Consider the following 13,868-nt stretch of genomic DNA (forward strand, 5'->3'; position numbering starts at 1 on the left):
GATACTGGTAAGCTTCGCCCCCGAAAGCGACCTTAGGAACCTCCTGTGTTGTGGCAATATTTCTATATGAAGTAAGCGTCCTTCAATCGATTGTCCCAAGTCAATCGCTTGGTAGGACTTGAGAGCAATCACGTTGACAGTCAATATTTTGAAGCTGTATTTATTTATTTTAGATAGCGGAACAGCCCGCAAAAATCTAAAAATTGGACGTAGCCCCCCGTTCCTCTTGGGAACCAAGAAATACCGACTGTAGTAGCCTGACTCACTGTCTGTTAGGGGGAACATGTTCCATGGCCCCATTTCCCAGCAACTTCTGTCAGCAGATGCGCACTTTCCGGTTTCACGGAAGTGGAGACCACGCCGTTGAAACACGGAGGGTGATGTGAGAACTGCATCCTGTAGTTTCTCTCTACAGTGCTTAGTACCCAAGGAGATATGCTTGGCAGTAGTTTCCACGCTGCCAGTTTCTCTGAAAGGGGCAAAAGTCTCGGCGGCTTGGTTAAACGGGGGGGCAATGTTAGATGTTCGGCATCCGGAAACATGGCAGGAAAAACCGAAGAGCTAACACTTTATTGGAGACTGGTGTTGCCCGAAACACCAGTGGTGGCGAAGCAAAAACACAGACCTCCTGGGGTGCCAGGGAGAACACTTCATTCAAAAGGAATTCTGCATGTCTCTCCCCATTGGGGGGGCCACCCCCATGGTCCTGGGCACATGAACCTCAGGGCTTCTTTGTGAAGAAGACAATATGCCAGTCTGAGCTCTTTTGAGGCGGATTGCGAAGTGCAGGCACGACGCACCCCAATCTTTACGAGGGGGTGCCCGGCCCAAAAACACTCTCCTTGTGTGTTTCACGCCTTGCAAGCGTCAGACCTGGTTGAGACTGGGTGGCCGACAGTCCCGACTCCTGAGCACGGCGGGGAAGGAATTTCCGAAGGCTTGTTCATATAACTTTGCCTCATGAACCTAGTGGCGAACAAGTTAACGACATCGCCAAACAGACCGGAAGGCGAAATAGGGGCATCAAGGAGGAATGCGCGATCCTATGCTTGATGCCGCTGAGATTCAAGCCATAAGTCTCTCAGCAGGTCAGCCTGGTAGACCTGCAAAACCGTCATGGTGTGCAATGGAGCACCAACCAGACCTGCTGCCTGAAAAGCTTTTTCCTCCAGGGAAGATAAAAGTCTACACAGCTTGAAAGGAAGTATTAGCTTTTCAGGGAGGATGATGTCCCAAGAGAGAGATAGCCTGGAAGCGTCTCTTCTATCTGGGCGTCATCATATAACCCCGTGCTTCCACCTCAACTATATTTAAACAAATAAATAAAGTAGATGGCAGGAAAACACAGAATAGATACAGCTTACTCTATGAAAGGGTTAACTCATATGGAGATTGCTAAGAAAAAGGGAGAGAGCGTTGTTGAGGCTCCGCCCCCCGGGCACCCGACAGAACCTGCCGTTTAATTTTTTTTTTTTTTTTTTTTTTCTAAAGTGCTTGGGTGCTATTTTCATCTCCGCGGAGCGAGAGAGGATGTTTATCCTTGCCCATTCACAAGAAGCGCAGCGCGCGCTTGCGAGCGGACAGAGGGATTTCCCGATCCAACGAGGAAGTGAGAGATAGGAGTTTTAAATCCGTCTCTCACAGCTCTGCTGGATACACGCGTTTTAAGCCCCAGAAATGCGCCGCGGCCCGGTGCTTCTCAAGGAATGCGGGGCGCGCGCGAGCACTTTATTTGAAACAGTAAAGTGTAGAGATCGCCCTCCGATATGTGTTTATTAGACACGGAGGGATATCTCAATTAAAACTCTGCCATATCGGTGAGTTAAACACTTTCTTATTTTGCTGGTTTAAACACACACGCATACACAACAAGGTCAGTGAAGACAAAAGATCTGAGGAATGTTTCCGGTTCACTCCTATTTATAACCTGCAGGTGCGTCTCATCAGATGACGTCACCCGACCGAGGTTATATAAGCCAAAATTTGGCGTGTTTGATACACACATGCTTCACAACCGGCAACATGACAAGATGTTTCCCATAGCGTTTTCACGCAGCATCGAGTGTAGCCTTTGAAAGGGAACCATGAATTCTACTGTCTACCAAAAAATCCTGAAGGAGAATGTCCGGTCATCTGTTCGTCAACTCAAGCTGAAGCGATCTTGGGTGCTGCAGCAGTACAATGACCCAAAACACACCAGCAAATCCACCTCTGAATGGCTGAAGAAAAACAAAATGAAGACTTTGGAGTGGCCTAGTCCTGACCAGAATCCTATTGAGATGTTGTGGCATGACCTTAAAAAGGCGGTTCATGCTAGAATACCCTCAAATAAAGCTAAAATACAACAATTCTGCAAAGATGAGTGGGCCATAATTCCTCCAGAGCGCTGTAAAAGACTCGTTGCAAGTTATCTTGATTGCAAACGCTTGATTACAGTTATTGCTGCTAAGGGTGGCTTAAACAGTTATTAGGTTCAGGGGGCAATTACTTTTTTACACAGGGCCATGTAGGTTTGGATTTTTTTTCTCCCTAAATAATAAAAACCATTATTTAAAAACTACATTTTGTGTTTACTTGTGTTATCTTTGACTAATAGTTAACGGTTTTTGATGAGCAGAAACATTTAAGTGTGACAAACATGAAAAAGAATAAGAAATCAGGAAGGGGGCAAATAGTTTTTCACACCTCTGTATACAGTCTTTTTTTTTTCATATATAAAAAAGCATTAACAATAAATCGATCTGGCAGTCAGCATGGCGATACCTATATGGATTGCTGCATAAAAGAATCATGATACGTAACTGAATTTATTTATTTTTTTCTCATCTCTAATGACGTTAGTGGTTAATTTTCTGTGCAAAATTTATGCTTTAGAAACAGTTTTGTATGAGCGAAGTGTAAGAACAAACAGGTTAGAAGACTGGACTAATTAAAGAACTAAAGCATCGTTGTTTTAAGATAAAGAGGAAACAAGTTAAACCCCACTGGGGGATAATAGGGCAGTGGTGGATCAAACAGTTACTGATTGGAAGGTCAGGGTTCAAGTTCAACCATCATAGCGTGAAATACACTTTTACTGCCATTATATATTTAATGCATTCTTTAGCAAAAACTAAAAATAAAATTTTATTTAATTATCAGTGGTAGGTTCCTCATCTGCCATGCGGAAGGCCTGGGTTTTCAATTCCCAGCCAAACCCCAAACCCCAGCCACTGCATGTAGTGCTGGTCTCAAGCCCGGATATAATGGGAGGGTTACGGCAGGAAGAGCATTCGGCATAAAACCTGTTCTACAACCCGAGTTCCGGAAAAGTCGGGATGGTTTTTGGATTTGAATGGAAGGAAAACTACCTTTTGGATCTCGTGGACATGCAAGTATAAATCATTCATTTAAAAATTAACATTGATGACTTTTTACAACCAGATGACTTGGTGATAATTTGCTGGTAAATAAAATGTTCCTGAATTATAAAACTCATGGAGTGTAAAAATGTCTACAATCTAAGTTCATTAGCTGCTGCAGGTTTAATTTCACAGAGAATAAATGAGATGAAATGAGATGAAAACAAAGGATCAGAGCTGCTGAATTTTTTTTGGCATTTTAAAAAGGATCCCATAAAAAAGTGTGGAAAAATCATAAGTGTGTCTTGTGTAACGGGTTCGTTCTTTTGCATGGGTGGCTCCACAGCCACACGGACATGAGACGAGGTCTTATGGGAAAAAGGGGTAAGTTTATTCAGGCAAAAAAGGGGTAGGAGACAGTTAAAAGGAGGGAGGAAGGGTAAAAAGGAGAGAAAAAGAGTAAAGGTGTGCACATGCAGGTCCAGCTGGCATGCGAGCACACGGTTGGCAAAAGGTAGTCGCTGGCAAAGTGGCAGACTGGAGCACGTGGAGGTGGTGAAGATGACCCCTCCCTCTGACATGAACCAAGTCCGGCCCCTCCCAGCTCTAAGCTCAAAACACAGGTTTGCTGTTTTGGTTGCGCATTAAACCCTCGCAAGACTGCGCCTCCAAATCACAAGGGGAATCCCGGTGATGCAGTGTGGTCAGCTGACCTTGTTTAAAGGGATCATGGGAAGATGTTGGGGTGGACAACGCTACATGGTGTTTAACTACGCACTTGAACGGACGCCATTTTGCCTCAAAGCTGTTTCAGACTGAACTCTTTTTGAGGAGTTTCTGAAGCAGTTTCAGCTTTACAGGACTGACATTTTCTATCCCACTGAAACCGGTGAGGCCGACTTTTTCCTCCCGCACCAATTTTATACATTAACTTACATACTGAAAATATTGTATATATTAATATATGTTGCACTACAGTGTTTTTTGTAAAATACCAATGAATTGGTTTATTGCCTGTTGTCTATTGCACTGTACAGTAAGCACACAGCAGCAAAACTGTGACGATGTCCAGCAGACACTTGAGCTACTTTTGCAATTTGTTTGTATTTACGAATGTTTGTAATTTGACGTTTGTATCTGTGAAAATTCCTAACTCAGCAGTCGGGGACTTGCTGTACTAGCATGAATGAAAAGATAAAAAAAGTGTAAAGGATTCATAAAATAATAATAATAATAATAATAATAATAATAATAACCCTCATGTCTGTTTTAAACCACTTGGTGACTAATGATAAATAAGAGTTTTCATGAGACCTTGAGCTTCTTTTAACTCACCAGTGTGGACTGAGTTCTCTGCGTGAGATTGCAGTTTGAACATTTTTATGTAATTATTTTAATTTATATTGGTTTGTTATAACATACAGTAATGAACACGCACTGTGATCCCCATGTGTTACTGGGTGAATGTATTTGAGTCAGTGAGTGGAAGAAAAAACTCCGTAGATGTGATAACCTGGTGATTCAGTACATTCAGGTCATCAGCTGACTTCATTTTATTGCTCCATAACGTTGCTGAGTCTAGACCTGAGCGACTGAAACAACCCCAGATCATAACACTGTCTCCAGAGGCTTGTACTGTGGACACTATACATGACTTGCATTAGTACACGTCGTTGACGGGTAAAGAGTTTGTAGAAATAGTTTAAAAGGTTAAAGCTAAAAATAATCTGATCAGCTTTAATGTAATCAGTGATATTATTTCAGGTTGCAGCCCATGTACACTACCGCTCAAAGATTGTAAATTTCTAATTTCATGGCCGTTCCTAATTTCTATTTCTTTCTACACTGTAAAACAATACTGAAGGCGTTTATCCAAATTACACAATAATCTCCTTTGAACAGTTGATATTGAGATGTATATCCGCTACTTCTGCTCTATAAAGCTTCATAACGGCTCTAATCTGAGGTGCTGGTTGTTTATTGGTGATTTCTGAGGCTGGTGACTCTAAATGAACTTCTCAGGAGCAAATCTCAGTTTTGGTCTTGCTTTTCTGGGAAGGTCTTCATGAGAGACAGTTTCATCATGGAGCTTGATGGGTTTTACAAACGCACTCAACACAATACTGTTCTTGTAAGAACTCTTCCAGAACAGCTGACCTTCATGTCCTTAAATAACAACCGACTGGTGCAGTTACATAATCACCTAATTCCATATGTGTTATTTCGTTTAAAATCCCCAGTATTGTTGAAGAATCAAGAAAATAAATTACTAAACAAAAACAAATAAAAAATTAGCAAATGACCCCAACCTTTTAAGCCGTAGTGCACGTTTGCTCGTCTTTTTGTATGACAGAACTCTCTGTCTAACTTAATACAAAGAAATCACATTCTGTAAGGTTGAGTATCTTACGCCTTGTTGTAATTCTTTTGTCGTCAGACATATAGGGTCAATCTGGATTCATCAGATCACTCAGGTCCGAGATCACAAAGACTGAAAGCTTTAATTTATTATTATTTACTTTTAATGGTGTGAAATGTGATCTTACTTCAGTGTCTCCAGTTTACAGAGAGGATTCTTTAGTAGAACAGAGAGACGCTTCACTCCTGAGTCTCCTACATTATTACAGGATAGATTCAGGTCTCTCAGGTGTGAGGGGTTTGATCTCAGAGCTGAAGTCAGAGCAGCCCAGCCTTTATCTGAGACTTTACACTTATACAACCTGTAGAGAGATGCAATGACACACACTTCAACAACGGATTTTATCTTGGTTTAAGATTTACTTTAAAGATGTTGTGTTTGTAAAATAAGCTCTTTATAAATAAAAACATGGGGATTTAATATCACCTTATTATTCTAACAATGTAATTAAATGATCAGACAGAGTGTTATAATTAGTTTCTCTTATCCATTGTGTACAGATTTATTTATAATGAAGAATCAAGAAAGTAAGTAGTAGTTAGAAACCTGTAAAAACAAATACTGGAATGAATAAAAGATACTATTTAAAAAGTATAAAGTATTATTATTATTATTATTATTATTAATAATAATAATAATAATAACATTCATGTCTGTTTTAAACCAGAACATTTAATAAAAGATTTTTTTTTCTAAATTATAAAACTCATAGAGCGTAAAAATGTCTACAAATCAAGTCCATTGGGATCTTCAGGTTTAACCCTACAGAAAGAAAAAATGTTACAGGAGAATAAGATGAAAAAAGTGTGGAAAACTTTTACATGTTATTTTGTCCTCCTCTCTAAACCAGGTGAACATTAGTGTGTTGGGAGCAGGTCCCAGGTCCCCAGTGTTCATGAGAACTTGAGCTACTTAACCGTCAACTGCTCAGATGTGCAATGACATAAAAATGTAAGATGTAAGATGATCTTTATAAGTTTTCTGTCAAATGCCATAAATGAAAATGTAGTGTAAATCTGAGTCCTGTAATATGGCCGTACCATCAGGAAGAAAACTCCACAGATGTGATGACCTGGTCATTTAGTACATACATGTTACTGAGTCTAAAAATGAGTAACTGATCAACCCCAGATGATAACACTGTCTCCAGAGGCTTGTACAGTGGACACTATGCATGATGGGAGCATCGCTTCATGCGCTTCCCTTCTCACCCTGACACGATCCTAACACTATCCTGATCTTATTTAGTTTCTCCCGTATACAGTCTGCAATATTAAACAAACAGCAGCTGTTCTTGCCTGTAAATTTTATTCTTTAATCTGAGAGAGAGAGAGAGAGAGAGAGAGAGAGAGATAGAGAGAGAGACAGACAGAAGTGTCTGGGGAAAAGGAGAGGATTTTTATCTCTGTGCAACATTAAATAATGTTAGAACACAGATGGAACTAAAAAAAATCCCAAAACAGCATAAAGACTATTTATTTAATAAAGATTCAGATGATCTAAAATACAGTGACATTTCCAGAAACTGGTTTTATTTCCTAACCTGGTAATCTGATATTTATTGGAACTAAAGAGAAAAGTACAATTTCATTATAATGGGAATAAATTGCAATAACTACCTGGACTCCATATTAACATCAATTAACATTAACTGTTATACTGAACTGCCTGCCACCTAACACACTGTATAAATGCAGATCAATCCCTGCTCTCTGTTTCACCCAGATGAGGATGGGTTCCCTGTTGAGTCTGGTTCCTCTCAAGGTTTTTTCCTATTACCATCTCAGGGAGTTTTTCCTTGCCACTGTCGCCCTCGGCTCGTTCATCAGGGACAAACTGACCATTTTAATTCATACCCACTCACATTTCATACAGACTTAAATAATTCTTTTGATTGTGTAAAGCTGCTTTGCGACAATGAAAATTGTTAAAAGCGCTTTACAAATAAAATCGAATTGACTTGAATAAATGATCAGTCTTACACTTTAATATTTATCTGAAGAGATAAGTGATGTGTTAATGACTTATTTGTTGTGGACTGAGGAACACACACCAAGTCATTAGAATGTCTTTCACTTACATTCTCAACAGAATCTATCAGAATTAACACAATGATTTATTCAGTATTGACCAGAACAAATGTGTCTGTGTTTAATTAATACACAATGTGTTTATTATTACGACCTGGTGGATCATTAGACAGTTCGATTATTAATATTTTAAAATGTGATCTTACTTCAGTCTCTCCAGTTTACAGAGAGGATTCTGCAGTACAGCAGAGAGACACTTCACTCCTGAGTCTCCTACATCATTACAGGACAGATCCAGGTCTCTCAGGTGTGAGGGGTTTGATCTCAGAGCTGAAGTCAGAGCAGCACAGCCTTTATCTGAGACATCACAACCAATCATCCTGTAGAGACACAACGACACACACTTTATCAACAGATTTTATCTTGGTTTAAGACTTACTTTAAAGACGATGTGGTTATAAAATGAGCTCATTATTCACATTGACATGGAGATTTAATATTCAACATTCAAAGAACTTTATAAATCTCACAGGGAAATTTCTTAAATATCACCTGATTATTCTAATTAACAATGTAATTTAAATGATCAGACTAAGTGGTATATTTATTTTCTCTTATCCATCGTATACAGATTTATTTTAATGCAGAATCAAGGAAGTAAACGCCAGAAAACTGTGTGAATAACAAATACTAGCATGAATAAAAAGATATGATGTAAAAGGTATAAAACATTCATTAAAAAGGAATAACATTCACATCTGTTTTAAATCAGATGATTTATTGGTAAATAAAATGTTCCTGAATGATAAAACTCATGGAGTGTAAAAATGTCTACAAATTGAGTTCATTAGCTTCTGCAGGTTTAACTTTACAGAGAATAACAGTTCTACAGGAGAATGAGATGAAAACAGAGGATCAGAGGTGCTGAGCTTTTTGTGCATTTTAAAAAGGATCTGACAAAAAGTGTGGAAAAATCAGAAGTGTGTCTGGTTACATATTCATATAATAAAGTGTGTGAGATTAACACTCATCGGTTTTACATGTTATTTTGTCCTCGTCTCTAAACCAGGTGTAAATGTTGGGAGCAGGTCCCAGGTCCCCAGTGTTCATGAGAACTTGAGCTACTTTTGACTCACCAGTGTGGACTGATTTCTCTCTGTGGGGACACAGTTTTTGTAAGAAAATCTAACAGCATTCACACACTTTCTTGAGAAGATCAGACTGTCAGTAATCAGACTTTGTGTGTATTTTATAGAAAAAGATCAGACTCTAATTATCTTTTGGAGAAGTTGTTATCTCACTGGTTCATGTACTTTTTAAAGCCCAGACTGTGAATGTGTAAATGATTTATTCAGTATTGACCAGAACAAATGTGTCTGTGTTTCAAATGTAACAATATATACAAAATGTGTTTATCATTCTGACCAAAATGCAAATTAGATCATAGCTTATTATTAATGTTTTAAAATATATTCTTACCACTGCAGTGGATCAAAGTCGAAGTGTTTTCTCTGGAAGAGATGTCTGTAGAAGGGATGTCTGTAGAATAAGCCTTCATATGAGACACCACACTCACACAACCTGGAGAGACACAATGACACACTCTTCAACAAATGTTTATCCTGGTTTAAGACTTACTTTAAAGACAATGTGTTTGTATGATGAGCTCATTATTCACATCGACATGGAGATTTAATATCATTTGATTATTCTAATTAACAATGTAAATAAAATAATCATACTGAGAGTGTAAGCGTTGCCCACTACAGAGCACTGTTTTTAGTTTGTAGGTTTTTTTTTGGCAGACTCAGTTTCCCAGAAGGCACCTCGGTCAGGTGATGCGGGTGCTCACCTGAACGAGGTAGCTCATTAGTCATGTTATAAATAGCTGGTTGTTCTGGGAAACTGGGTCGAGCATTAATGTTAATTTCTGTTCTGTTAAGTGGGTTTTGTTTTCTCCTGTTATGTTCTGTTTTAGTTTGTTTAGTTGGCATTTGGTTAATGGAGCTTTAGGTTAAGTTTATATTTGTCATTATTTAGTTTGTCTCTGTGTCTCCTAGCAGGATTAGCCTCTAGGAGAATTAACCTTTTGTGTCTACCCTCATGTGTGAGTAACCCCCTTTGCATGTTTAGCTCTTAGTCTGTATAAATACTAATCAGTGCACTACTAACCTGCTTAGATCATAGTCTGTCTAGTCCTTGAGTCTGTCTAGTCTCCTCGTCCGCTTAAATTATAATCTGTTTAGGAACTAACCTGTTTAGCTACTAACCTTTAGAGTTCTTAGTCTGTTGCATACCTAGTCTGCTCATCCCTTGGGTCTCTGGCTACTAGCCTGTTTAGCAGTTAGTCTGTTTAGCTACTAGCTAGCTTAGCTCCTAATGTACATAACAGCTAGTAGGCCCAGCCAAGTCGGTCTTGTGTGTGTTTAGCCCCTAGCATTGTCCCTTGTGTTTAGTCCTCTAGTCTGTTTAGTCTGTCTTGTCTGGTTTGTATCCCATGTCTGTACTGTATATTAGTGTGTGTGTATTTCCTTGTCCGTGTATTAGTTGATTATTGGTTTTGTTCATATGCTCCCAAGTAAAGCCAACTTCCTTTGTTCCTGTTTTGTTTGATTGGTTTGTTTATTATTAAAGACTCTTTGTTCAACATCATCCCCCTCTGCGTCTATGCCTGCCACACCATGCCCACAGTCCAACACCTAACAGAACGTGACAGAATGCTCGACCATAACAAAGGCATAGCAGAGGGGCCCCCCCGGGAGAAAATTTGGGGGCTGGGACCATAACGCTGGGGCAAGCTGACAGGGAATAATCAGCTTGCCCCATGTCAAAGCGGGACTGGACTGGAGGCGAGAGAGCCTCAGTGGGAGGCTGCAGTTTCGCCAGCGGGCCTCAGTGGGAGGCTGCAGTTTCGCCAGCGGGCCTCAGTGGGAGGCTGCAGTTTCGCCAGCGGGCCTCAGTGGGAGGCTGCAGTTTCGCCAGCGGGCCTCAGTGGGAGGCTGCAGTTTCGCCAGCTGGCCTCAGTGGGAGGCTGCAGTTTCGCCAGCGGGCCTTAGTGGGAGGCTGCAGTTTCGCCAGCGGGCCTCAGTGGAAGGCTCCATGTTCCAAGAGCCTAGCCAGGACCTCGCCAGGGAAAACCCTCACCACGCTTTTCAGCTTCGTTTGCAGCCGCCACGGCTGTGTAGATGGGTGCCTTCACCGCCTAGCCTCAGATAAAGAAGGACGTCATCTGCATATACTGATATGCGGTGTTCTGTCCCACCTGCCTTCATGCCCCGGACGCCCCCATGCATGCGAATGCCTTTTGCCAAGGGTTCGATGAACAAGGCGAACAGGAGTGGCGACAGGAGGCATCCCTGACGGCAGCCTCTATGAATTGAGAATTTACTTGATAATAAACTATTAGTGTTAACCACAGCTGTTGAATCAGAGCAAAGAAGTTTGACTAGTCTGATGAAGTTAGAGCCCAAATTGAATTTATCCAATATTTGAAACAAAAAATCTCCACTCGACCCTATCAAATGCTTTTTCTGCATCCAGAGATATTATAGTGTCCGGGTCACCGTCTGTATTCAACTGATGTATTATAATCAGGAGACGACGTACATTGTCTGAGCCATAGTGAGATTTAACGAATCTAGTCTGATCAGGTTTAATGATCTTAGGCAGAATTCTCTCCAGACGACGAGCCAAGGCCTTGGCCACAATTTTTAAATCTACATTAAGTAAATATGAGGCGATATGAGGCACAGTCCAATGAGTTCTTTCCTTTTTTAAGAATCAAGCTTATAGAGGCAGTCTTCCAGGAACCTGAAGTGAGACTGTCTTCCAAAAGCTTATCAACTACAGGCAGGAAAATAGGGGAGAGCTCGTGCCAAATTCTTTTATAAAATTCCAGAGGAAAGCCATCCAACCCTGGCGCCTTCCCACTAGGCATAGATTGAATAGCTGCAAAAATGTCTTCCTTTGTAAGAGGAGTGTTAAGAAAAGCCTGATCCTCCTCTGAAGTTGAAGGTAACTGCATCTTATCCAAAAAACTGATGGGGTCTTGGGATGCATATAAGTAAGTGTACAGATTCTCAAAAAAATCTTTGAAACTGGAATTAATTTTAACTGGACCATATGAAATTACTCTTTCAATAGTTTTAATAGCCTTAATGGATCTTTCAGCTCGTTCACAGTTGAGTTGATATGCTAAAAGATGACTAGGTTTATTTCCATATTGATAAAACCTTTGCCCACAAAATGTTATTAATTTTTGTACATGTTCTGAATAGTCCAGGTTTAATTTAGATCTAGCACCAGTTAGAAGATTCCAATTGTTTTGTGTAGGTGAAATTTTATGAAGCAGTTCTAATCTTTTTACCTCTTGTTCTAATTTTTTCCTATTCTTAGCCTTTTGTTTTTTATGGCAAGTAATAAAAGAGATGATGTGGCCTCTTAAAGTGGATTTGGCTGCATCCCATTTGGTAGCGCTATTTACTGGACAAAATTCATTATCCTGCCAGTATTGGGATATTTTTTCTTTAAGGAACTGGCAAAACAAATTTTCATTAAGGAGAGTACTATTAAATTTGCAATATGATGATTTAGGGGTTGAAAATTCTGTCAAACCTAAATAAACAGGGTTATGATCAGAAAGAACCATTGGACCAATTTCACAAGATCTTACACAATTAATGTATCTGGAAGGTAGGAATAGATAGTCTAATCTGGAATAAGAATTATGGGAAGGAGAATAGAAGGTATAGTCTTTGACACCTGGATGTAGTTCTCTCCATATATCCACCAAGCCTGAAGCATGACACATATTTTGAAGAGTTTCTGAGGAACGGGATGTTGATTTTACAGAAGATGACCTGCCCAACTTATCATTTATGACACAACTGAAATCCCCAGCCATAATCCCCAGACCATTACAATGATGATTAAACAATAGGACCATCTTTAATATAAAATTAGGACTGTCCTCATTTGGGGCATACACATTTAAAACAGTTAAGGGTTTCCCCAAGATGTGACCGGTAATCAAAATAAATCTGCCATCAGGATCCTGCTCAGTTTGTTCTAAGATAAAAGGAAAGTTTCTATGAATCAAAATACTGTAGCAACTTCCTGCTTGTTTAATGAAAAAGAACTGAAATATACCTGACCAATCCAATCTCTTTTGAGATGTAACTGTTCCCTATCTGACAAATGTGTCTCTTGTAGAAGTGTATCATGGATATCCATACAGTATATAATGGATTTCAGGATATGGTGTTTCCCCATCATATGCGGGTGCATACATACATACATAGATAGACAGATAAATAGATAGATAGATAGATAGATAGATAGATAGATAGATGTGAATAACATGAATAACTATGAGTGTGGTGTCCTACTGTATAATTCCTGTACCTGTGTGTTTGATATGTACACCATAGAACTGGATGTTTAAATGGGTAAGAAAAGAAAAAGAAAAAAAGTATTGTGGTTATAACGAGTAGACACTCTACCCTTGAGTTACATGCTATAATAAATTACAAAGTATAACCTTAAATATATTTAGAATAAATCAGTATCACATCTATCATCACACAGCTAATGTACGTGTAATAACAGTAGTCATGATGTCAGTACTGGTCCAGCAAACCAGTCTTTTGCAGCGGCTTAAAACGTCTGAATTATCTTCAAATATACAAAAGAAAGCGAAAAGACACTCAATTATTTTGCATAGGTTATCTGTTTAATTCACAAAGTTCGTAAAAACACTTAAAAACGAGAAAAAAACTGTTAAAATCCTCGTTCGCCTTCTGAGCGTTAGGTAGCGAGTGACGTCATGATTTGAATCTGCGCAAGCACTGTGCGCGACCGGGGAAACATAGGGAAACTGAATTTCCCAGAACACCAGGAAACGTAGAAAACACACAATAACACTCCTCGGCGGTGCGCTCGGCGTAGACTGGGATGGAAGCTGGGCCCTGTGCGGTCTCTCAATCCCAATAGCAGGAAAATCCACGGGAAGCTGTAACCAAACTGGCAACATTTTCTGTAGAAATGCCATCAGAGGTTTTTCGCGCGCAAGTCAGCCAT

General features: G+C 39.8%; 1 protein-coding gene across 1 annotated transcript in view; it reads right to left on the reverse strand.

Annotated features, from left to right (window-relative positions):
- LOC128534133 (NACHT, LRR and PYD domains-containing protein 12-like) overlaps positions 1–13,868 on the reverse strand; it is a 192,121-nt gene that overhangs the window by 77,166 nt on the left and 101,087 nt on the right. The window contains exon 6 of the mRNA XM_053508431.1: positions 7,997–8,170. Coding sequence (XP_053364406.1) covers positions 7,997–8,170 — 174 coding nt within the window. The remainder of the gene's footprint in view (positions 1–7,996; positions 8,171–13,868) is intronic.

Source organism: Clarias gariepinus, chromosome 12 (assembly GCF_024256425.1).
Source record: "Clarias gariepinus isolate MV-2021 ecotype Netherlands chromosome 12, CGAR_prim_01v2, whole genome shotgun sequence".
Classification (NCBI taxonomy): domain Eukaryota; kingdom Metazoa; phylum Chordata; class Actinopteri; order Siluriformes; family Clariidae; genus Clarias; species Clarias gariepinus.